The 26,992-nt window shown below is 41.5% G+C and overlaps 1 protein-coding gene across 8 annotated transcripts in view; it reads left to right on the plus strand.

Moving 5' to 3' along the window:
- Positions 1 to 26,992, plus strand: part of cnih3 (cornichon family AMPA receptor auxiliary protein 3) — a 78,216-nt gene that overhangs the window by 5,129 nt on the left and 46,095 nt on the right. For all 8 annotated transcript variants that reach the window (XR_008566920.1, XR_008566921.1, XM_054761559.1 and 5 more), the window contains exon 2: positions 21,818 to 21,886. Coding sequence is in view for 6 of the 8 variants with exons in the window: in XM_054761559.1 (XP_054617534.1) it covers positions 21,818 to 21,886 (69 nt within the window). In the remaining 2 variants the exon portion in view is untranslated. The remainder of the gene's footprint in view (positions 1 to 21,817; positions 21,887 to 26,992) is intronic.

Below are 26,992 nucleotides of genomic sequence, written 5' to 3' on the forward strand. Positions count from 1 at the left end.
CAGTATTTTCCTGACTATAAGTCACACTTTTTTCATAGTTTTGCTTATAGTCAGGTGTGACATATAAATAATATGCTGTACATATGCTGGTGTAAAAAAGTTTAGCCCCTTCTCGATTTCTTATGGTTTTGAACATTTGTCACACTTTAATGTTTCAGATCATCAAACAAATTGAAATATATTTCAATGACAACACAACTGAATAAACTTTTTACTATTAAGGGACAAAAAAATCCTGTGTGAAAAAGTGATGATTCCGACCCCCGGAAGAAAGTAATTGAGATCTATCAGTCTGGAAAAGGTTAGAAAGACATTTGTAAAGCTTTGGGACTCCAGCGAACCACAGTGAGAGCCATTATCCACAAATGCTGAAAACATGGAACAGTGGTGAACCCTCCCAGGAGTGGCTCCAAGTTACAAATTACTCCAAGAGCTCAGCAACGACTTATCCAAGAGGTCACAAAAGACCCCACAACAACATCCAAAGAACTGCAGGCCTCACTTGCCTCAGTTAAGTTCAGTGTTCATGACTCCACCCAAGACTGGGCAAAAACAGCCTGCATGGCAGAGTTCCAAGATGAAAACCACTGCTGAAGAAAAAGAACATTAAGGCTCGTCTCCATTTTGCCAGAAGAAATCTGGATGATCCCCAAGACCTTTGGGAAAATACTCTGTGGTCTGACGAAACAAAAGTTGAACTTTTTGGAAGGTGTGTGTCCCATTACATCTGACGTAAAAGTAACGCCGCATTTCAGAAAAAGAACATCATACCAACAGTGAAATGTGGTGGTGGTAGTGTGATGGTCTGGGGCTGTTTTGCTGCTTCAGGACCTGGAATAAATGGAACCATGAATTCTGCAAAATCCTGAAGGAGAATGTCCGGCCATCTGTTGGTGACCTCAAGCGGGAACTAATTTGGGTTTTGCAGCAGGACAATGATCCAAAACACACCAGCAAGTCCACCTCTGAATGGCTGATGAAAAGCAAAATGACGACTTTGGAGTGGCCTAGTCAAAGTCCTGACCTGAATCCTATTGAGATGCTGTGGCATGACCTTAAAAAGGCGCTTCATGCTGGAAAACCCTCCAATGTGGCCGAATTACAACAATTCTGCAAAGTGCAGCGCTGTAAGAGACTCATTACAAGTTAGCGCAAACGCTTGATTGCAGTTGTTGTTGCTAACGGTGGCCCAACCAGTTATTCGGTTTAGGGGGCCATCACTTTTTCACACAGGGCGATTTTTTTCTTTAATAATAAAACATTTACATTTGTTTGATGATATGAAACAGTTAAGTGTGACAAACATGCAAAGAAATAAGAACTCAGGAAGGGGGCAAATTACTTTTTCACACCCCCGTATTCTCGCACAGCAAAGCCAGCTGGCATCCGTTTCAATCTTACACAGTTTTTGTCATGTCATGTCTGGTGCTTGTGTGTCTCACCAAACATCACAGTAACATTACTGACACATCTTTGAGTGCATCTTTTGAATGCCTTATATTTCAATTTTACTTCATTTAGCCATTTGTCTACTTGGAAATGCTTCATTTAGACGAATACGGAAAAATCTGCTTAGATAAGCATATTTTGGACTAATAACAGGCCGTATTCAGCCATGAAATAGCAGGATTTATTCATTAATATATCCTGTTATATTGTGAAGCCGCAAAATATTGAAGCACGACGCGGCGAGGGAGGACTGCAGAGCATGTTTAGCGACATCCTGGATATTCAGACAAGAGAGCCATACGTGGTTTGCACAACCACTTAGCATCCTGTGTAACGTGAGCGTAATTAAGTTCAACCGCTCATGCTGCTGTTTCAGACACATTTCACCAAAAGTGTTCCAGTATTAATTATAAGCGAGTGAGCTAATTACAAGGCCGTCCATCCCTGACGTCCCGATTGGGGGCTGCGCACCTCCAAGTTCAGATCCTAGAAGCGTCACTGCCGTTTTATAAATAACAAACAGCAAATAAAGCATCTCCAGCAGTTGTATGTATTATTTTGTTCACAGCCGAATGCGCTATTTCTGACGCCTCAGCAATAATCCACCTTGCGAGGGGGGGCTTGATTGTGTTTTCTGCTTAAGACAGCAGAAAGAGTGGCGATGCCTCCGCGGATTCCCGCTCACGCTGACATGTAGACACGCGGCGTAATAAGCTCATTCGCGTCTTTGTGTTTTTTTGACTCGTCTACGTTCCAAGTTGTTGATATTGGACAGCCGCAGGGGCCGCTAAATAACCTACAGGCGTGTTTTCTGTTCCTCAACTTGCTGGGAAATTGCATCGAACTAGGGTAAATGCGTACGGTGAATGAACGTAAATAGAAAAAGAGGGCAGGGATGAAAAGACATTGCAAGTAAAATGAGTCATGAACTTCTGTGACACTGGAAACAAGATGAGTCTACTGCGGCTGTTATTTTCACACACGATGGACCTGTTAGCATCATTCAGGCCGTGCGATAGCCTGAGAAGAAAATGAAAAACATTGTTCCATCCTGCAGCCTTATATGATGCCATACGGGGGACACACGGCCAAATTCTTTACAAATAAACACAGCATGGGAAGACAGAAGGGAGGAGTTAAGGACTAGTCTGTTAGGGAATGCTGCAAGGGAATTAAATCAGGTTTTATAATAAAACATAAAAAAATATATAAAAATAAATAATACAAAAAAATACATAAAAATAATAGTATAGAAACTTAAATTATTGGGCAAATTACCTTAAAAAAAGTGATTAAATGTAGCCGCTTTCCCAAAAAATGAATTGAATGAGTAACGGAATAACTCTTTTATAAATGTAATTAGTTACCAGGAAAAGTACTTGTTTGAAACACAAACAACAACAAAAATTCTCGACCAAAACGCTACGGGGCAGTGTTTTCCTCACAGTGAGCAACCACAACTCTTGTTGACTAGCTACTTAGTTAGCTTCCTGTGTAGCAAGTAGGGGTGTCACGAGACAAGACAAGAACAAAACGAGACCAGGTTTTAACATTACTTTAAAAAAAAAAAGTGCAATAACAAATATATGACGATATATTGCAATCTACTTATTTAATTTCTACTATGTTACACTCTTCTGCACTCTGTGCGTATGCTAGTGGCCCCGCCTCCACCCACTGTGACAAAGAGACTGTATGATTGACAAAAGGGATCACTCCTTTCATGCTGTTGTTCGCCAAGGTGCTGAAACAAATGCACCTGCCTGTTTGGAGGCGGGAGACGAGGAAAACAGACACGCATGCACATGGCAACATATTGAGGCCAGTATTTAAATACTGTCAGTGAGGAAACAGTAGCTCTTTCATGGGGCAGGAGCCAATCACGAGTTATCACGGTGTCATCTTACAAACAACACTAAAATCATCACACAGCAACTTCACACTCAAAAGCCAGGTCAGAAATATACAAGGCAATAAGTTTAAAATAAAAAAAACAGCTATTTTAACTTCATGCCATAATGCATTTCATCCCAGAAAAGCATTCCATTGGTTAATGCTGCCGGGGCACTGCAATGCTGCCTCTGTCCATCAGAGGGAGCCAGAGGAGCCCGGTCCCCAGAGGGCGGCTGACGTCATTGCTTCCCCCAAGCAGCAATAACCAATGAAATGCTTTGCTGGGACGAAATGCATTATGGGATGAAGTTAAAATAGCTGCTGTTTTTAATTTTAAACTCGTATTGGTACTTGCCTTTTATATTTCTTACCTAGCTGTTGACTGTGAAGTTGCGATGTGATGATTTTAGCATTCTTTGTAAGATGACGCTGTGAGTCAGACGATTTCCAATGGGTGAGTTTTTTCATAGCTTGTGATTGGCTCCTGTGAAATAAAGATCTACCTGGTCCTCACAGACTCGTGCGTGCACAATATGCCATTTTATGACGTGGGCATGTGCGGCTTATATATACACAAATCTCTTTTTTGCTCTAAATTCAGCGGGTGCGGCTTAAACACCGGTGCATCGTATACACCGGAAATGATTATGGTCCAGGCCTAGCGCCCATGAGACAGTTTTTTCAACATGTTTTAATCTCGCAAGATCTTGTGAAGCAGCAGTAAACAATGGCGACTGAAGCCACATCCACATTGTCGATATACTGTAGATATCGCTGCATCATAACGTGCCTCATTTCACCTTTGGTAACTCAAAACTAAGCAAATTAGTTTACTGGAAAACAATAACGCCGTTAGTAACTGCAAGTAAAGTATCAACAACAAAATTAAAGCAAAAAGGATTCTTTTTTTTACATTATTTGGGTCATTGCCTCCCCATAGACGAACCAAATTCTCCATGTTATCACATTAAGCCTTGAGACAACTCTGAATAATAACATAACAAGTGCGGCATTAACAACTCGGCCTGACGCACAGCGAAACGGAAAATAATGTCGTCACCTATTACCAATGCTTGTAGCATGTGTGTAGACGCTCTGCACACAGCGTTAATTTGGCGCCAAAATAAAATGAGGTGACCTGGCAGGTCCGCTCACATTACAGTATTATTTATACAGTGGAGCCTGTTTAAGTCGACCCGCGTTTATGTCGACAAAATGTCCCAACTCATGGGTCTTCCCACTGAATCGGTGCCATTGGCTCGTGTTGTAACTCTCTCAAAATAAACTTGAATTTCTCCTTTTTTCAACTTTAAATCTCACAAGACCGATATTAAACTACTGAAAATGTGTATCGGTCCATCTCAGGCAACTCTACATGTATTTCATTTTTGCGTACGTTTCAGGAGTTACAGGAGTGAGTTTTTAGCATCGAACGACAAAGTACATGAACTACAGCCACATGGCATTCATGCTAATAGCGTGTTGACATTAAGCACATTATAGCGATTCAACCAAAAATAGATATCATTTACAAATATACAACTTTAAAAAATGTAGGTAACAGGACTGTGCTGAGATTTTTAACCCCCAGGCATAACTGTAATATCATCCAATATACGGAAAAATACAATTAATTTTGGCCTTCCCATTGCCTACGGATGAATGATGCAACTTCCTGTGGACCATGTGACTTGTAGAATACAGTCATTCCTCGCTACTTTGTGGTTTGAACATGGCTCCCTTGCTCTATTGTGGTTTTTCACAAATGTATTAATAAATGATTGCTGTTTCGTGGTTGAATATGACCTATTATAAGTCAAAACATATTGAAAGACAAGTTTTATGTAGTAATCTGGTCACTAGGCATCAGTAATGTTACACTGATGAGACATTAGCTTAGATCACAAAAATAGAGTCAGCCATGATCGAGTGAAAAAAATGTTCTCCTCCCGTTCCGTGTGGAAGTGGTCAATTTTGGGATTCTTACTTTATCCTTCTTCGCCACTCTGTTTGAAACACTAAGTTTAGAATAATTACATTTAGAGATGTTGACATGTGTCGTGATATTGTTATCATTGTCGTCATTATCGCGTGCGTGTTTTTGCAAAAGCAGTTTTGTGCCTATGTTGAAACCAATGAAAACAAATGAAGAAGGGTGGGATGGGCAACGGGAAAGGGACTGCAGTTAACCGTAAACCCTTCAGCATAAAACCAAAGATGTCATGTCATGTTGGTAGGGAATGCCCAAGAAAATGCAATCATCGGGAGAATCTGTCTGTTCCTTGCAGAAGGAACAAGACCGTATCTCACAGAAGCCATTATGAAGCCATTGTAATTAACATACAAGGTGAACTGCAACCTCCCTTGAGCTGCAACGCTTCAGTAGGCCAACTCCACTTGTGTAATTCTCTTCCCATGTAACAGGAGACTCTAATGTCCTCCATGTGTCATTAAAGCTGGAAGCGTGCCAAATGCAGCTCTGGCGCGTCTATGAGAGACGGGAAAGTCCTCCGGTGCAGACGTGATGGAGAGACCGTCTAGCCAGTGGCGCACATGGCACAATTTATTCTCTCATTCAGGTTTACTCCATGCGGAGTGTGACGCTGTGAAAGCATATTTTCTCGAGAGGCAGTGAGGATTAAGCTGAAGAGTCAACCGGGCAAAGTGGGCTGTTGCCCCACGGTGCCCAAGAACATTTGGAACTCCCAGAATTCCTCTGGATTTTTGTCAGCATTGTGATCATATCAAAGTAGCTATGGACAAATTGCGTTCTGCTTTTGTAATGTGATGTTTGTTTAACTTATCGGCTGCCAACATGGCCGACTATCCGAGTTGACTGCCTACGACACAGAGACTAAGGGAATTGAAGTGCTCACACCGTAAAGACCAAGTGAAATTAAGTATTGTAAGAGTTGTAAGTAGCACTGATATCATGAATTTCTCTGCACCAGGAGCAAGCCACATATAGAATGCACTCTGCCGAGCGAAACACGAGTGAGGGAACGTGTCTCAGTTGAGCACACATACATGGTTTAAGTCTAACACGTGTATGTTTCCTCCTGACGTAGCTTGCTGCAAATAAGTTGGTGGTTAGTCAAGACTGGCGTCCATCTGTCCATCTGTTCTGTTGAAGGTATAGACTGGAAGCGCGCTCTGCAACTCTGTCGTTCATTGCTCGTCATTCAGTGTGCATTACTGTGTAATGTAACGACCCGAGCTCGGTATAAAGTTGTCTCGTGCAGTTCTCTTACATCCAGAAGTCTGTCCCTTCATTGCGTTCCGTGTCCGTTGCCACGCTGTCAAGTGCTGTAGCAGCTGTCAAAACATTTCGAGGAGAAGACGACTTCCCCGCGTTTTGTGGACTTGGAAGTCTCGGGATAAAAACTAGACTAAGAACAAGGCAGAAAACGACACAGGCACGCAAAGCACAACTGTCAAGCCTCCCATTTTCCCCAGGGAAACTCCCGTGTTTTGCTCTTCTTGGTGGAACGTCTGGTGGAAGGACGAGCATTTCCCCAATTTTCCCTCATTTTCCTTTATTTTCAAATGCAAATGTTGACAGGTTTGACAACGGTCAAAGAATGTTACGCCATCAGGGGGCACCAACAGGCCTATATATATATATATATATATTTATATACACAGTACTGGCCAAAAGTTTGGCCACTTAGCAAAAAAGTGTGAATTAACTCTAAATATGTCTTATATTTTCGACATATATTTTATGTCTTATACATTTTAGTTTTGATAGCGCTGCAAACAAATTCATGGCGTAGCCACCGGAAACGGTTTTCACTTCACAGACGCGCCTTGTCAAAGTTTCTTGCTAACGGGGTTGTTACACTAATTATTATTATAGTCATCATTTTTTTGATAAGAGCTATCAAATACAGTCAAACTCATTTTTTTGCACGCCTCAGTTTTCTAATGACTAGGTTTTTGTAAAAAATAATTTTTTAAAATAATTTTTTTAAAAATAATTTTGTTTTTTTCGTATACTGTCTCGGTTTTCGCACAATATTAGAGATCTGCATCAACAATACCAACAATATTCGCAATTATTATTGCATTATTTCTGTTAAAAACTATAATTAGCCTCTATAAAATATATTTTTCGTTCATATTTTTGTGTAGATTCATTGGATTTACATTATTCACGAAAAAAATTGATTTGGGGATTTTTTTGAAAAGTGATTTTTTTATTATTATTTTTTTTATTTCGTAGATTTCGGTTTTGATCAAACCTTTTGGAACCTTGTCGATAACCAAGGTTCCACTGTATATTCAAGATAAATTACAGAGGGTACACCACATTAATGGTTAAATTAATAACAATAAACGTAGACAATCGTGAACCATAGCGGGGATGCTGGTGTCCCAGTTATCCTGAATGTGGCATCACAAGCTTCTAGAATGGTGGCACTCAGTAAGGTGTTGGAATTTATGGCATGTCTGAGACAGCCGATAACTGATATTCATAAACAGAAAATATGTTGTCTATGCATCTCAATGCAGAAAATCAGAGTGTGCTGCAGGGCTAGACACTGAAGAGGACGGCCTACTGTGACTGAATGTGATTTAGTCTTGCAGACACATTTCCATTTTCGACTTTGATGATAAAACTATGTCTAGGTCACATCTTGCCAATGCCCGTGAGGAGCAGACGTCTTTTACTAACACACATCCTTCTACATAACCTTTTGCTTCCGCTTGCATCTCCTACTTTTACATGATTTCACGGAGGGCAATGAGGAACTGGCGCACAGACTTCAGGAAGGATTTGAGGGAAAGCAGCTCATCTAACAATATGCAGATGGGGTCGAGTTGCGCGTCGAGGATGACTTTTTAACACCCGGAGAGTTTGACAAGTACAGGGCATTTGTCAGTTTAACCGCGTGAATAATCATTCACACTTAACAAGCATAACACTCTCTCAGCTGTTGCTGTGTTTGTGGCGTTCCGATGACGATGCAAAATGTGTTTATCTGTCAGCGAAGCACAGCCATGCTAAAAGTCATCGCCTGGTGTATTTTGAGGTGTTGAGAGGCTTGAGCAAAGAGTGCTCTCCTTGCATAAAATGTGGAGGACGCGCTTTTATTATGCCCAGGCTTGTCACGATAACAAATTTTCCTAAACGATAATTGTCCTAAACGATATTATTGTTTGTCATTCATGTATTTATAATACATGGCATAATAATTTGTGTACACCACATCATAAGCAATCAACTTTAATTTCTCAAGAGTATTTAACATTGTCATTGGACTGTCAAATAAATTAAACAAACAAAAAAGGGAGGACGCAGTCACCAATGCAATTCCAAATGTAATGTAAGATATTTTTCATGACACACTTATTTTGTTAGCACAATTAGACAGGATGTGGCGCACTTACTGTGAAGGCCAGAAGTGTATTGAGTGTGTTGAGAATGCCCGTTGATGGTTAAGATGAGCCGGATGAGCTGTCCTTATTTCACTGAAAACCTCCACCACGTCTGCGGGCATGGTAAAATGCTCGCTTACATTAACGAGCGGTAAAAGACAACACGGCGTAAACACACTCACAGAGCCTGAGTCACACATCACACAGCCGCACTAGCATGCTCTGATAAACTAAGCTAACCCCCGCCACTTTCCATTCACGCTCCGCAAGAGGAGTTTTCCTGTCAACTTTTGCGTTTCAGGTGTATCGACATGTTTATCACGTTTAGTTCGGGAGGGGCGTTAGCGTTTGTGATGACATTCCGTTAAAATTGAGCGGTCCGCTGGGGAAATACTTCCCCACACAAATGTTCCTTCTTGTCACGACGACCTGTTTGGTAGAGAGAGAGAGAGAGAGGAGGATATCAAACACACATGCACATGTCAATATCAATATATCGAAGCCGGCAAAATGATGGAGTTTGTTTTTATTTATCGTGCAGTTAATTGATTTATTGATTATAATTACGCCACCATATTTGTTGGTGAATGGGACGCTTATGATTGAGCCCTGTGAAGTTCAATGCTAATAATTCATATGAGCATTATTTCAGCATGTATCAATATGACCATGCTAGTTGACTCCCTAAAGTCTACTAGATTTAAAACCTTATGTATGCGATTAGTCTCATTTATCACTCAGTCATCAGGTCATTGTATTCTCAGGGCATTGACTCGATCGCAACTGCACCGTTCAGACGTTTCACCCCTCACCCAAGCAGACTTGATCAGTTAAAGCTCAATGACTAGATAGGACAGCTCTAGTCTGTGCGATTGATTTCCGACTGATTTCCAATTGCAACTGGACTGTCCGGTTGGACTGTTGTCTTAGAAGAAGTTTACGTCTCTCATGCTGAAACTGGGTGGGACAAACACTAGTCAGACTTGATAGGACAGCTCTAGTCTTAGAGCTTTGTGCGAGATCCAGTGTATTTATCCTCAGAGCTGGCTTCTCAACCTTAACGCAGATGGCTTCCATCACTTCGTTTTCAAACCATCTGTCTTCTGTGTCCAGAATGTGTACATTTTTGTCCTCATAAGAGTGCTCTTTCGCTTTGAGGTGCAGGTAGACCGCAGAGTCTTCACCTGAAGAGTTATTCCGTCTGTGTTCTGACATGCGCCTGCTCAGTGGCTGCTTGGTTTCCCCGATGTAAAAACTGGTGCATCCTTCACTGCACTGAACAGCGTATACCCGATTATTTTTCTGGGAATGGGGTGTCTTGTCTTGGGGTGTACCAACCTCCGTCTCAAAGTGTTACCAGGTTTGAAGTGTACTGGTAGGTTGTGCTAAAAAAAAAGCTATAGCCCTTATATTAAGACATCCCGATCTTTGAAGGAAGCTAAAAAATTATGAACGGTGGACAGTTCTTATCAAGTTTGGTCACAAAGTTTCATGTATGTATGTATCATGAACATAAAATGAATATGAAGTTCCCTTAAAATGAAGAGCAAATGACTCTAGGCAAAGCACCTATATCTAATGAGAACAGGGATGGGCCAAAGACAGAGCCCTGAGGGACTTCGCTCTAGTTGGGCATTAATGAGAACACGTAATAAGACACAGAGGAAATTAACGTTACTATCTATTAGTTCAGTATGAGTGGAACCTATTGAAGGTTTAGAAACAGTAATTAAGGTGGTTGTCACTTCCGTGGGGTCTTTTGAATTTTGAATCCTGCTACACTGATCACGCATGCCATTGATTGAACAGCTCTACACAAATATTGGCGATAGCCCAGTCAGGTTTCAGGAGGACTGACAATGACCAGTAAAATAGATGAAAGGGATATGAGGCAGAACCTTCTAAAGAAAACAAAACTAACATGATAAGCAATGGAGGAGAGGTCATTGAGACTAAACATTTTGCTTACTGGGACAGACTTAGCTTCTAGACAGATGACTGAAGCAGAATTTTATGAGATACAATGTAAACAGGAGGGAGGAAGTTCAAAACTCTCAGGAGGCAACAATTCAAATCGGTGATCCAAGAAAGACAGCTTCAGTGGAATTGGTCCATTCTGAGGGGCTGATTTGTCCAGCTTTAAAAAAAAAAGAGATAGAAATAATTCCAATGGTGTTTTTAGGTTTTTTAGGTTGCGTTTCTATGGTTCTGAGTTTTGGATAGTGACCGAAAGGACAAGATCGCGAGTACAAGCGGTCAAAATGAGTTTTGTCCGTAGGGTGGCGACTCTCCCTTAGAGATAAGGTGAGGAGCTTTGTTATTCGGGAGAAACTCGGAGTAGAGCCGCTGCCCCTCCGCGTTGAGAGAAGCCAGACGAGGTGGCTGGGGCATCTGAACACGTTGCCCCCCGGACGCCTCCCTGGGGAGATGTTCAGGGCCTCGGGGAAGACCCAGGACAAGTTGGTGAGACTATGTCTCTCAGCTGTCCTGGGAATGCCTCAGGACCTGCCGGGAGGGGCTGGACAAAGCAGCTGGGACGAGGAAAGCCTGGGCTTCTTGTCTTAGGCTGCTGCCGCCGTGACCTGACCTCGTTTATGCGGAAGAAGATGGCTGAATGGAGGTTGCGGTGATGCTTGTCTTTTTGTGGTTCAGCCAAAACAAACTCTAGTCCGTTTTCTCTGTGAGTACAATTTTTTTGGTCAAGTGTGAACGCAGTCCGCCAAACCCAGGACCAGACCAAACAGACGGGTCAGATGGGTCTCTGTAAGTAGACTCTAGTGCGGAATAAATGCCGTCAGCACCACCGCACCAAAACATTGGCTATAATGTGACCAAATGCAAACATATCCAAAACCAGGCGATGCACAAAAAATATGTTAAATGTAAACCAAGAAGCGTAAATACGGTAGTAAAACATACCTGGATCTTATCAACAGAGATGTCCTGTTGCTCAGTATAGCTCAGAGAACGACACCTCCTTGTAACAGGATAGGGGGCAGCGGCTCAGGGGTTAGAGTAGGTCACACAGAAACCGAGGGTTAGTGGTTAGAACCCAGTTTCCTCCATCACAGTCACTGCTGTTGTGTCCTTGGGAAAGACACTTCACCCACCTTCCCTACAGTGCAGCCCACCACACAAACTGAGCACACTCAAGTTCATGCCAAGTCTCTTATTACCCATTTTTGGTCCGGACCAGAGTACCGACTACCAGTACTAGAGTACCCAAGGGCTTGCTTTTTCTCTTTGTGTTTTCAAACCTATGATCACATTAAGATAGCAGCAGTGGTATTCATAAAAAACTTGCATATGAAGAAATTATTTTACCGGCCAGTCATAACTAAATAAATCCACCAAATAAACAAAGAAAAAACATAAAACAGAGCCAGAGTTAATCCTTGATTCACATTGAATGGAAAGGTCAAAGATTTTGTGCGACTTTAGAGGCATATTATCCCGCAGATGTTGGTTGAATACCAAATTTTATGACCCCCAATTACATTTTAATGCAAGGGCAGAGTTGTCTTTTTTCCCGGAAAAGCCCCGAGTGGGGAAATAGAATGAACCCATAAAAGACGATGGAGACCATAACAATTAAGTGACCAGAACAATGAAGGAGTTCAGCGACCGAAAACTCAGCTCTGAGCTGCGGATAGTGCACTCAGTCTGCGCTGCCTTCATCTGGATTATTCATGACTTAATAACATTAATGAAATAAAGATGAAGTACAATCTGCTTTCCTCATAATGTCCTAGTTACATCTGTTTCTGGAGGTGTCAAAAATAATTACCACATCCAGTATAACTCACTATGCAGGGACCATGATGGAGAAGGCCAGATAGTGTGAACACTATCCTGGATACCACCTGGAGCCATACCAGAAACCTATTTGTTGTTAGCCCAGCTTCCTTAGGACGTACAAATAGGTTGTTGTCTATTATTGACTTTTGTTGTACTGTACAGTACAGTACAGTACAGGGCTGACGGCTGCATGAATTGCCAGACACTCGTAAACACAAGATGCATCCCGATGCATCTTCATCAGCTCTTCCATCTTATTTGAAGTCTGTAAAGGAAAAGGCACAAATAATTTTGAATTCAAATAGCTATGGTTTTGTGATACAGTAATAAAACACAAAGAATTCCATGAAACAGTAATAAATAGAGAGAACAAAAAAACACAGTGTTGCTTAGTTATTACTGTCGCTTTCATAGGAGAAGATCCTTTAACGTGCTCAAAGATGTGACAGTATTAGGTTGGATTCTAACACAGCAACTAACAACGTGTACCCATTGTAGTCAAGACGTACAACAGCAGCAGATGTTAGGTAAGTGCATAAAATATCATATGAAAACACAAGAATGTAAATAAAAATAAGTACAAGTGGAGGAAAACCACGTCAACCAACTGCTGTGAGTTGAAAAATGTATTATTATTAAATTATTCTCGCACATTCTCCTTACATCTCTGGTGAAATTCACAAGTAAATGTGCAAGCAATGATTTTTGGTTTCGGTTATGTGGACAACCACAGAAGCCTTATATTGTGTGATGTCCAAAGTGCGGCCTGGGGGCCATTGGTGGCCTGCGGCTGTTTTTTTATAGGCCCGTGGCATTCTAAAAATATCATTTAACAAGAAAACACTAAAAAAACAATACATCAGCAGCAAAATTTTTAAAAAACCCGTAGGAATTTTCCAAGAATATAGTCAAAATATAAGCCAAAAAAGAGAGACGTTATGTTTTTAAGTCGTAATATTCCGAAAAACAAAGGAAACAACAGATGAAGGTGTCATTTTTGGAAAATTAGGTTCTGGAAAAAGTTAGAATGTTACGAGAATAAAGTCAAAATATCATGGAAATAAAGTCATAATTACAAGAAGAAAATTGATAAGAAGAAAGAAGAAAGTTGAAATGGTTGGGGGGAAAAAACAATAACAGAAATGAAAAAAAACAGCTGTTATTTTTCGTGGAAAAATTATGAGGAAAAATTGTCATTCAAGTTTTAATATTATAGGAATAAAGTCAAAATATTGTGGGAATAAATACAAGGATTATTTAAAGAGAAAATGTATAAATTTGAGACATTTCAAAAAACTGCAAAAAGAGAGTGAGGTTCATAGTGACAATAGGCTTTTTCACCTATATCACAAAGCTCAGATGACATTTTTTCTTGAACTATACATAACTTCTTAGCATATCCACATGTGTTGCTTTACAAAATATCAACGTGGCCCTTGCATCCTTTCATTTTTCATTATGTGGCCCCCACTGGAAAAAGTTTGGGCACCCCTGGCCTAATGTTTATGAATGTTGAGTGCAACATAGACGTATATCCATAAATTACAGGACTAAAACTACAGTGGGAGTTTCTGCCAAGCACTAAAAGCAACTAAAACGTGTGTAGAAGGCACCTACAGTAAGACATCAAGTGGGAAGAAATACATAGGTGCTACAACTGATTGTACACTCAATGAAGCAAACAGTCAACAGGGTTTCTGGCACCAGGCAAGGGGGTTAATGGAGGTGGCGTTCAGTGCATAACTGGCTTGGCTCAGCATTGATCCACGTGTTCATTAACCCCCGCTGGCTCCTCATCCATCATCCTGACTCCGCCGTTCCCATTGTTTCATTGCACAATGCACACACTGGGGGATTATATGGGTGATCCCCATCCTTCCGCCTCCTCTCACGTCTATTTTTTCATCTTGTTGAACTGACTGACAATCCAGGTGTTGACATTTGAATATTCATAGGATGGATGCTCATTTCAACAAGAGGACAATATCTTCATTCAGCTATAAACCTGTGCACGATGCATTTAATTGTCTTCTGCACTTTTCATCTTCATCACAGACTCTAAGTTGTCCATAGGTGTGAATGTCACAATTCATGAAATGTGTCACCATTTCTCAAGGCTAAAAAAATCGCACTCAACCGGATTTGCATTGATTTTCCTGCGTGTGACAACATTGGTAAAATCTCCTCAGTGGTAAAGAAGTGGATACAATCAGTAGACTGGTATAGTTGAGGTGCAGGTGTTGTAAGCAAGACTATGGTTGCTTTTGGCAGGTCTGGTTTGGTTTGGTTAAAAAAAACTGTTGTGTGTCAATGTCACCGTCAATTTTTAACACACAGTTCACTGCAGTAATGTTACCGTAATGTTGGGAGTAACAGACGAGCACCAGACCTGACCGCCCGAACAACAGGCTTTTATTGCTGGTTTTAATTATCTCACAACAGGCCCAATAATCCCTAATAAAAACACGGGCTACTTTTGCAGCAGTTACTCACGCAAAGCTGAAACTCAGCTCTGAACCCCTAAGGTCACTTCCTGTCCGCCTCTCTATAAGGTCCGGTTGGGAACACATTTACAGCAACACACATGAGAACAAGTCTTATTTATGTCTTAAATGGCCTACTTACTCTTATTATGTCAACTATATTGGGTGATAGGAGTGTAAAGGTGACTATAGGGGTGTTATTTTAATGACTAGAGGGCTCTAATAATGTTAAAAACGTATTTAGAAGGTTGTAAAAAGGTTTTCTTTGCACTAACTGCCAAAATATTTCATTTCTAAATAAGGAATCCCACTTTGCGGAAATTCATGGTCGGGTCTGGAACTGATTAACAGTGATAAACGAGGGATGAGTACTGAGTATTTCTAAATTATTACTGACCTAGAATGGGGAAAAACAATCCTATATTTGGAGAAAAAAAACATTATTTTGACCAAAAATGTGTGATTTGCAGGGCTGTGAATGCTGAATCGTAAATTTGAGACGATCCCCTGTATATAGCCCCTTCTGCACCGCAGGAGCTTCACCGCGAACAAGGAACCTTAACCCTAACAGTACTCTTTGCCTGTTTGGACCGCAGAACTGTTGCCGAAATGAAGTTCCTGGTTATTTTTTGGGGCAGAAAGAAGCCCCCTTTTGGATGGAGATAGTACTTTCTAAGTAGCCAGGAATGTTATTGCAAGATTTTCAGCGCTGAACATACAGTAGTACATTTTCTTTCACCGGCCACGTTTGAAAAGTCTCCAGCTGTTCACATACTCACTGCTACTGTGGGAAACATTTACGTAAAGATATTCATAACGTTTGATGAGAGGCGGACAGCTGATTGATTCAATTATTACGGTAGCTTGTTAAATGCTACCCCCTACACCTCCTTTCAGCTTTTCCCTGTCAGGGGGCGCCACAGCAAGTCAATCACATGAGTGGTTTTGGCTTCGTTTTTACGCCAGATGCCCTTCTGGATGCTGGGAATCGAACCCAGGCCTTCTGCCATGAAAGGCAGAGGCGTCAGCCGTTACACCTTGATATAATAAGATTTTGTCTTTGGTTCTTCCACCAGATTATTATTTAAAATGTATTTTAAAGTCTGTTTCTTGCTTCAGTTGTGTTTCACACATAGATGCACGTGTAATAGTGTATGTAGTATTGATATTCTGTCTCATAAGTGCTTCCTAGTTTTCCCTTTTGCCTCACAGAAAGTCTGACTCAGACTCATAGGAGAAATCTGCAAGGAACAGATTTGTTTCCTTTGATTTCCTCTGAGTGAAGTAAAGGGTTAACTGTGCCAACACTATTTATCAACATCAGGGAAACTGGCTTCTCCAGCTGTCTGCCTCTGCCAAGGTGTTCTGCACAGATACAGGCCCTGAAGGGAGTGTGTGAGCAATTAAAACAGAAGCCAACTCCCAGCTCATGGGCGGCCATTGACCTCTGGGAAGTCTGCAGCAGATTTGGATGTTCCTTCCTAAATCCTCGTAAGGATTAGGGAAATGCTATAAAACGAAGCAAAAAGCTCTGTGACTTAATTTGTTTAGTTTCCCGTGCTGTTTAAACCAATTTGAAGCAAGTGATAACTTCCTGAGCAAGACTCTTTGGGTAATTAATTCAAATTGAGTTAAATCCCAACAAACCTTTGTTGGACATTGTCAGTCATTTTTACAGTGGAATTTTGATAATGAAGTTAACAATACTACAACGCGTGTTGACATAAACTCACCGATTCTCCATATTTTTCAAATGTTGGTTGACCAAGTCTTTGTCCTTGTACAAGCAGAGCAAGGGCATGGTTCGCATTGCCAGCAGTAAGTCAAGCCTATTCCTGGTGAACGTCTGCCTTCGCCAATCTTTTGTCACCAATTCTGTTCACACCTTGTATGTGCAGAATTTCTAGGTGCCGCCAAGGCATTGAGGATGTCCTTAGGACCTCATCAGGCTGCGACCTTCAGTATTTATCGGGGCGGTTCGCAGAGTGTGAAGCTTCTGGGAAGAGACTCAGCACCTTCAAATCTGAGGCCATGGTTCTCAGCCAGAAAAGGATGGATTGCACCCTTTGGTTTGGGAGTGAGGTCTCGCCGAGTTCAAGTATCTCATGGTCTTGTTCACGAACGAGGGAAGGTCGGAGCGTGAGACCGAGTGCAGCATCTGTAGTAATGCGTCCGCTGTAACGGACTGCTGTGGTAAAGAGAGAGCTGAGCCGGAAGCCAAAGCTGTTCCCACCCTTACCTTTGGTCATGAGCTTTAAGTCGTGACTGAAGGAAGAAGTTTGCAGATACAAGCAGACAAAATGAGTTTCCTCCATAGGGTGGATGGATTCACCCTAAGAAACAGGGTGAGGAGTTTGGTCATTTGGGAGGAGCTCAGTCTAGAGCCACTGGAGGGATTATGTCTCACAGCTGGCCTGGGAACACCTCAGTGTGTCCCTGGTGGAACTGGAAGAGGTGAGCGGAGACCAGGAAGTCTGAACTTCCCTACGGACGTGGCTAAGCTGAAGAAAATGGATGTATGGTTGACCACGTATGTCGATGTCAACTTCAGCCGGTACTTTTTAGTAATAAAAAGAATACAGCACACCGTGACAGGAGTTGGTTGATTTGGACAGATTGTGGGGGTCGACTGTATGACCTATTCTTATGTATCTGCATTTTTGCTCAATATAAATGTAGCGCTCCTCATTGACGTGGAATGTATCCAACTTTAGAGCAGTCTGGTTGACAAATGCTCGGAAACTGATTACATGTATTCAGTGCTGCATCGTTTCATTCTCAGTTTGCAGTGTGCGTATTAGAATTGGTATTTGCAGCAGCATTACTGAGTTCAAACTGATGTGTCAATGGATGTTGGAAAAAATATATATGGAGTGGGTTCGAAAATCCCAATAAATAATTGCGAAAAGGCTGAATAATTTATGCAGACTTTCTCCATATTACTGTGGCAGTTGCCGTGATTGCTATTCATTTGAAAGAAAATCTGTTATTTCCATATGAATGCCTAGAATGCCCGTTTTTACCAGTGTTTGATGGATACTTGTTTCAACCCACTAAAAGTGAGAGGAGATAAATGCACATTTGCATCCACACACTAAAGCACAACGCATTGGACCACAACTGTCTCGCTCCATCTCCATGTCGAAACATACTGTTGGTGCACATTCTGATGTGCCAAAAGAAGAGGAGGCGCCAGCCAAATTAGTTTGGGCTGCCAGCCAACCATGACTTCAAAGTGTTATAATAAAACAACATTCACAGAAGAAGAAAAAAAAACCCTGCTTACAGAAATTCAGTGGCATTGACAGTGGTCCTTCTGCATAAATCACCCACTGAGCTGAGTTGGTTCTGGTCATCTGCTCTGCAGCTCAAATTTTGCTTGTCACTCACACTGTCCACAGAACACATGAAGGACATAAAATGCAGTAATAAAAGTCATAAACCTTCCCAGTGCTAACATGTGAGTCTATGGTAGGTCGTATTTATGTCTAATATGTCTTATTTCCTGTTATTATGTCTACTATATTGGGGAATAGGAGTGTGAAGGTGGCTATAGGGGTGTTATTTCATGTCTAGAGGGATCTAATAATGTTTAAAACTGTATTTAGAAGGCCGTAAATAGGTTTCCTATGCTCTAACTACGAAAATATTCCAATTATAAATAAGGAACCAACTGTACTGTAGTTTCATTTGATAAGCTGCCACACAAGGAGAGGGTGTTTTGGAGAGTTTTTTGGAGTTCATCATGTAGTTCTGGCTTCATCGAGCTATGAACTTCAGCATCTGGTGCGGTCCTCTGCAGCTGAGTTCAAACCTGTCTGTATGAGACTCAGCACTTTTAATTTTGGGCAACGGTTCTTAAATGAAGGGGGCTAGATTGCACCCTTCTGGTTCTGCCTCAGGTGGAGGAGTTTAAGTACCTCAGATTGGAAATAAGGGAAGGACGGAGCATGAGATTGGGAGATGTTCACATTAGGGATGCTCCGATCGATCAGCCACCGATCAGCGTTGGGCGATTTCCTTGAAAAATCGTGTCATTTGAATATGCCAATAAATGCCTTTCAACAGCGATCACAAAAGCCAATCTGTGGTTATTGCAGTCTGCAGCGATCCTTTTCATGCCGTGTAGTGTCTTGCCCTAACTAATGTCTTGGGCAACGTCGTCCTCCCACTTTCCTTTAAAACAAAAACAATAATGCTGCCGTGTGGAACTTAACTGCCAACACATGCCACAAAAACTATCTTGCGGAGGTAGAACGTTAAAAAGCTTTACTCCAGCATTTGAAGATAGTCAGAAGGCTAAGCTAATAACCTGAAAAATAATTGAATTCATCGGACGAGATGACCAGCCTTTCTCAGCGATGGATGACACCGGGTTTGCCGAGTGCTCTCTCATTTACCCGGAAGTCCTGCTAGAGCTCCACCAATGTACTCTGACATCCGAAATCTCCTTAAAGAAGGCATCTCATCCTCTATAAGTTTCACGAGTGATATATGTTCTCTTGAAAAAGTAAGTAAAACATGCTTTTGTCTAAATTACGGTGATTTTATGGTTCCTTTTTTCATATCATATAACCAATAGCAAGGGTGCAGCCAGGAATTCTGGGTCACATGAAAAAAAATAGCTCCCCCCTTTATTAATGAATTACTAATTTTATTAGTAATTATCTATTTGTTTGGGTCCCCTGGCAGTCAAGGGACATTGGAATTGTCCTGACTTTTCTCCTTCATACGGCATCCCTGGCAAATAGCACTCAATTCATCCATGTGATTCGTATCGGTATTGGTATCGGTATTGGCGAATTTCAGTTGTGGATGATCGGTATCGGAATCGGCAGCATAAAACCCTGATCGGAGCATCCCTAGTCCACATTGCAAACTGTCGGTGAAGAGAGAAGCCAATAGGTCCTTAGAGATCAAGGATGGACTCAGTAAAGTCGCTGCTCATACACATCAAGAGAAGCCAAAGAACAACCTGTCGAAGTACCACAAGTCCTTCAAAATAAACTGGTTGAAGGACTAAAGGAATGAAAGTTGACTGTCCAGCAAATGCTCAACAAAAGGGAGTTGGTAAAGCAACTGCTCTTGGATAATGGCCGAAGAGGCATAAACAAGGGGTATTGTACAACTGGGATTAGAATTAAGGAAAACCAAGAAGTGGGGTCGACTAAGATTGAAGTATGAGCTAACATACATTAAAAAATGGATGTATCTCTCAATATGCATATCTTTAAAGCAGTCGTGATAACAGTTCATATGTAATCTCATCAGCCATGAAGACAGCCTGGGGGAAGCTAACACTGTAACAGAGTGAGGCAATGGCCCAGGATCACAGTTTGGATCCACTGGGAAATAACATGTAAAGAGCTGCCTGTCAGTGTGGAGCCAAGGGAAATAACCCGGATTGGAGTGAAGCTCTGCTGTGTCTCTGAAGATAACACATTAGTCACGTCCAAAGTAAAACACACTTGGCACGTGTGTCTATGCACATCTTGTGCATAATATAGATTTTTCTTTTATTGTTACACACATGCGCATCCCGATACATACTGCACTCATATTGTTATCACATCTTACAGATGCACACAACTCACGGACTGACACAAGTGATAAAAAGTCAGTCCTGTATATATGTTTATGTTCCCTCCATCGGCTCTCGATGCTGCCACTCAGTCTTTCCAACTCAACTCAGACGGCAAACCCACACTGAATCTAGGTTCTGTTTGAGGTTTCTTGCTTCGAGGGAGCTTTTCATTGCCTCCATTGCGGCTGCATGATTCTGGGATTCTTTTTGGCTTAGAATTGAGATTGCGATTTTTTTTTCACACACAGAGACTGTGACTCCTCAAAGAAAGAAGAAAGAAACTTGCAATGATCTTTCTGCCGCTCTTCATGAGAGGTCGTGGAAGGACAGTTGATGAGGGACTTTCTTGATAGAAATGCATAGAAAGACTGAAAATGATCTATCAAGTAAAAACATGGCACACTCACACATTGAACGGTACGTTCATGCACACAATGAATACAAATGAAAAGTAAATTAATGCTCCTCCTGAAAGGCTGAGCCATCTGCAGGTGTAACCAGGGTAATGGAGCCAACTCGCCCTGGCTGGCATGGGAGAGTCGGTCGTCATGCCAATGATAGTACAGCGTGAATCCTTCATTGAATTGGCAATGTTTTGTTTGTGATGCAGTTCATTTGGTAATATTGGGAAAAATCAAAGCAAATTAGAAATTAGATCAAATGTTTGCGTGAATTTAGATTTTTTTTTTCAGTGTTCGTCTGCAGCCCTAGCGTGAATGGTGTCTGTATATGTGCCTTGTGATACTGTGATATACTTCAGAGTCGTCAGTGTACAGCTTGTGTCGCAGTATAGTTTTGCTACCCGCTGAAAACAAGTCAACATCAACTCACCCTGGCTGGGGGATGGCATAAAATGCAAAAAATGCAGCAAAATGCTAGCTAATTTGGGGGTGAGTTGGTTTTTGTTATGTGTGAAGTACCTTGAGATAACGTTGAGAGCGTTGACAAAATTGCATGGTACGTTTGGCTGCAAACTGTTCTACTTCATTTTTTTCAACGAATCACTTCCTAGCTCTGTGATTGACAATGGATCAGTCAAGGGTTTAACCCTACCTCATGCTCAAAGTCAGCTGGGATAGACTCTGGCTTCCCCGCGATCCTGAACAGTAGAAACAATGGAAATCTGATGGATTGAGTTTTATTTTTATTTGGGATCAACTCATCCCTCTTACCCTCTTCAATCATTCAGTGATTACACGGTGACAAATGTTTGTTTTTCACTTCTCAGATAACAGCCTTTGATGAGCTCCAGGCTGACTTCAAGGTGCCAATCGATCAAGGCAATCCACTCCATGCGGTAGGTTTGCATTTCCTTCCCAGCTCCATACGTCATGCATATGACTGCACTTACTACTGCTGAAGCTCATCTCACGTTAATAGTACCATGCGCCGGTTGACCAGTTGCAAGAATTTACGTTTTGCATTGTTGGATCTTAAGGAGGTTCTAAGTAGAGCTTCAAAATGCAAAAAGAAGAATTGGAGTGAGACAAAAAACAAGCATTAAAGTGAAATAGGCTGTTCATCAGCTGATCAAAAGCTTAAGAGCACAGCCTTTAAAAGCCAAAATCAAAAAAGTGGATTCAATTGATGGCAAAGGCAAAAACGCTTTCTCGCATTGAAAGCAGTCGAATTGTTGAGCTGCATAAGCAAGGCGTCTCGCAGTGCGCCGTTGCTGCCGAGGTTGGACGCAGTAAGACAGTCAATTAAAAGTTCTTCAAAAATCCTGACGGTTATGGAACAAAAAAGTGGTAGACCCCAAAAAATTTCACCGGATCTGAGCCGGAGGATCCGATTGGCTATGTTCCTTGGCCCACATGAAGGTTGTTACTGGTGCCGAGTGCAGTGCAACAACCATCAGACGACATCGGTGAGAGGAGGGTTTTAAGAAGAAAAAACGTCTGCACAGGCCTCGTCTCCATCAACGCCACAAAATTGCCTGTTTGTAATTTGCATGAGAGAACCAAACATGGGACATTGAAAGGTGGAAGAAGTTTTATTCACTGATGAGAAAAAATATAACCATGACGGTCCTGATGGCTTCCAACAAAACTGGCATGACAAGAAGATTTCAACTGAGATGTGTTCCACACAGCACAGTCGAGGGGGCGCCATCATGATCTAGGCTGTTTTGTCCTTCAGCGGAACAATGGAGCTTCAAGTTGTGCAGGGGCGTCAAATGGCAGCCGGCTATGTGGAGATGTTGCAGGAGGGATCCCTCATGACTGAAGGCCCTCGTCTGTGTGGTAATGACTGGCTTTTCACAATGCCCGCTTGACAAAGTACATCTTCCAGAGAAGTTTACAAAAATGGACATCAAGTCCAGACAGTGGATGCCCTCCAAGAAGCCATTTATGGGTGTCCAAAGTGTGTCCCAGAGGCCATCTGTGGAGCATGGCTCATCGCAGAAACAAAATAACATAATAATAACAGACAGTATAAATTGCCTTTGAGACAATACATGTAATCCACGCCAATTCTGCCACTTTACAGAGTGAAAGTACCTAGTTTAACATTTTTTAATAAAGATTTGATGAAAACCGCTGGTCAAAATGGGTGTGTGCTTTGAAAACACTGTCAGTTAACAACAAATCTTATTTAAGTGACTCCAAAAAACATGGTTCGTATCACTTAACCACCAAAATGTTTTAAATCACTGAACTGCGTTCCACTGGACTTGATGTTTCCATAGGACTGTTAGGAGGGCTCTTCATGGCCATCTTGCAAGAAGACCCCCATTGCTCTCACCTAACTTGATACCATGATACCTAACTTGAGCTGTTTTGGTATATGGATGCTGCTTTTGTTTGGCGAAGGAACGGTGAGGCCTTCAACTCTAAAAATGCTGTTCCCACAGTGAAGCATGGTGGTGGGAGCATAATGCTAATAATGTTTTGCTGCTTCAGGCACAGTAGGCCTTATTGAGGTGCATGGGACCATGGAAAAAGAAAATGATGTTGATATTTTCAAGAACAACATCACAAACTCTGCTGCCAGTCTCGGGTTCGGTTGTTGCAGGGTCTTCCAACAAGACGACGACATCAAAGTTGATCCAGAGGTTTTTTAAAGACACCAAAATGAAGATTCTCGAGTGGCTCTCTCATAGCCCAGATCTCAGTCCGATGGAGAACGTGAGGGTCCGTACTCCGAGGACGAGCAATTTGGATGATCCTGAAAAAAATGCCATGGAAAAATGTTCAAACATCCCTCAAGAGACATGTGCCAACTTAATTACAAATTACCAGAAGTGGTTGTTTTAAGTTTTGAATCAATTTTAGAGAAAAGTTGAAAATTTCCTTCATTTTGACCTCAACAGTATATGTAGGCTACTTTTATGAACAAGTTATGTACATAAGTTATTATGGGCTTAGGGTGAATGCGATTTTTTTTTTGCACAAAAACTGTCCATTTTTGAAGAGCGAAATAACATAAAAATATACATTTTTTTTATTCCAATGTGAAGCTCCTTCATGTTTACAGTGGAAGAGGTTACATTGAGGACAGAGGGAGGGTCAGAATATCTTATACGCACTAAATGAATCTGCAGTTCATTTTTTCCCCGCAGTTCCTCTTCCCAAATCACAGATTCTCTTTTTTTCCACAGTACATAAGACGTCCGGGGCAAAATTCCTTCCCCTGAAATGACTTCCAGTTATACTTGTTTAAAATAATGAAAAAGGCAGCATGAAAGACTTTGTAATCGTACCCACTCCCACGTCTCATTCTTTAAGTCTGGAATGAGGTAAAGTCCCGTGTGACGTTTTGGATAAATGAACGACAGAAGCAGTTGAAGGCTTGATAGTCTTGTCGACACACACACACACACACACACACACACACAAACACGCAAACTTTAAATCTGCCTCAAATACATTTCCTGGAGAATATTAGCGTTATCCTCGCTAGAATCAGATGTACGACTTGTTTGGCTTGTACCGCAATTGAAACAAGACTTTAAAGCTTTCAGATTGCCATGAAGATAAGTTGTAGACGTTGCACAATAAGAATCCAATACAATAAAAAGGCAATGACTGCATGCGATTGTGCCTTATGAATTATCAATGACAACAAGTTAGAACCATTTATTTTTAAATAGAAATTTAAAAAAATAACCCACAAAGTCACGCACGCTCACTCGCTGGTATGTTTGCGTCTTTCTTCCCCCAAGTTGTTAATGATCGACACCTTGGACAATGGAAACATACCGAATGACTCGAAATAAGCCGCAAAGTCAGCAAAGTTGCAATAATACGGCGGCGTACAATGAAGTGTCCCTTTCACAAACGCTCAAAGACATCGTAGTGAGAGGGAGTGAATCGCACTCATGTCTTAGAGTGCGGAAGCAGGAAGTACGTCCGAATTCGACTCTACGATAACATGTTTTGAGAGAAGTCTTATGCAGCGATCATGTTTTGATCTGGCAAATCTCAAGTAAGTTTGATCAAATGTAGAATTACTACAGCTTCTGGACATGAACGCAGTCGCAGCTGTTCAACTCCGATGGGAAAAAACAGTCACACGTCATGAGCGAGTGACGCTGGGAAAGCCACGTGCAGGTTATTGCAAGATTTATAGTGTGCATAAAGCACTGAATGTGTGCTTCCAATCCTGCCTCGCGCACTGCCACTTCTATATTATGTGTGTTATCATTCACAGTAGCGATGCCGTACTTCACAGACAGTTTTTCTCTAAAACGAGTAAGAGCGTCACATTTTAATCTTGCATGATCTCCTGACACCCCTACTTATTATGCATTGTCTGTTTAAGTGGAAGCGTGTATTCAGTAATCCCTCATTTATTGCAGTTGGTTGGTTCCAGACAGGGCTGTGATAAGTGAATTTCCGTGAAGTAGGATTACTTATTTATAAATGGAATATTTTCAGAGTTGGACCATAGAGAAAACCTGTTTACGAACTTCAAAATATGCTTTTTAACATTATTAGAGCCCCTTTGGACATGAAATAACACCCCTATAGTCACCTCTACACTCCTATTACCCAATATAGTAGACATCCATCCATTTTCTATGCCGCTTCTCCTCATTAGGGTCGCGGGGGTATGCTGGAGCCTGTCCCAGCTGACTTTGGGCAACAGGCAGGGTAGACCCTAGACTGGTCGCCGGCCAATCGCAGGGCACATATAGACAAACAACCATTCACACTCAAGCATGGTAAGCGTGGTAAACTGGATTCAAGAACTATAGGCAGCTGGATGAAGCACACATATACACAATGCCATTGTCTCATCAATGTCACATTACTGACACCTAGTGACCAGTGTAACATACTACATATCATCAAAACATCTTTGAGTGTGTCTTCTGAATGCCTTATATTTGTATTTTAGTCAATTTTATGCTAGAAAATACATAATTTAGGCCAAGAAACGGTAAAAATTTGCTTAAATATGCATATTTTTGACTAATAATAGACTGCAGTCAACCACAAAACAGCGGCCATTTATTAATGCATTTATTACTTCCGCCAAGCGTGTCGCAAACCGCAAGCACAGCACGGAGGTTATGGATTTGCCAGCGTTTATCTGTTTGTTTGTGTTCAAAATAACTTCAAAAGTTCCGATTGGATTTCGATAACATTTTCAGGAATGGTCGGAAATGGGATATGGAAGAATTAATAAAATTTTAGGGGTGACACAGGAATGTTTTAAACAGTGCAAGATAGGACCGATATCAAAGCCCGATCCAAAAAATGTAGGATTATTATTTTGGTGCGAATCACAATATGGGGGGAACTATCTGCGCTCTCCGAGTGGTTCTCTAGTTTTGGAAAACCGTGATAGAGTGAAGTCGTGAAATGCAAACCGCGAATTGGCGTGGGAGCACTCTATGGGATTTCCCATGTAAATTAGCAGCGAGCTAACACATTTGTTTATGTTGAATGTCACAAAGAAATGACTTGTATTTTCTGTAAGTCATAATCGACGTGCTTTATTTCTGTACTGTATGCTCATCTTTATCAGTTACAGCTCTAAAACTGAACTGAAGTCTCTCGAAAACCTGTTATCTATCTGCTGAGCTAGCAAGGACAGACCAATCGTTAGCGGGGAGCAGAACAACACTGATAGTGAAAGTCCGTTAGCTAAAGGAGCGATGATAAAGTCATCAAATACTCACAAGAACCACAACTTGGACACAAACAGAAATATTCAGCTCTCAAGAAGCCAAAGTTGTACACCCTCATTCTTTCCAACGCTGCTGGAAAAACTCGGAATGTGACGCTCTGGGAATTTGTTGAATTTTTGATGAGGACTTTAAAAGCTTAAGCGCAATAGTGGCTGCTCGAGTCAGCAGTTTGGCGAGCGCCAGTTTGTGCTGCCGAAGCTTTTTACGCGTTATTATCCGAGCTGAGAAGCCAACACATTATTAATATAGAGGTGCTGTGTTTTT

Source organism: Dunckerocampus dactyliophorus, chromosome 19 (assembly GCF_027744805.1).
Source record: "Dunckerocampus dactyliophorus isolate RoL2022-P2 chromosome 19, RoL_Ddac_1.1, whole genome shotgun sequence".
NCBI classification, from domain to species: Eukaryota; Metazoa; Chordata; class Actinopteri; order Syngnathiformes; family Syngnathidae; genus Dunckerocampus; species Dunckerocampus dactyliophorus.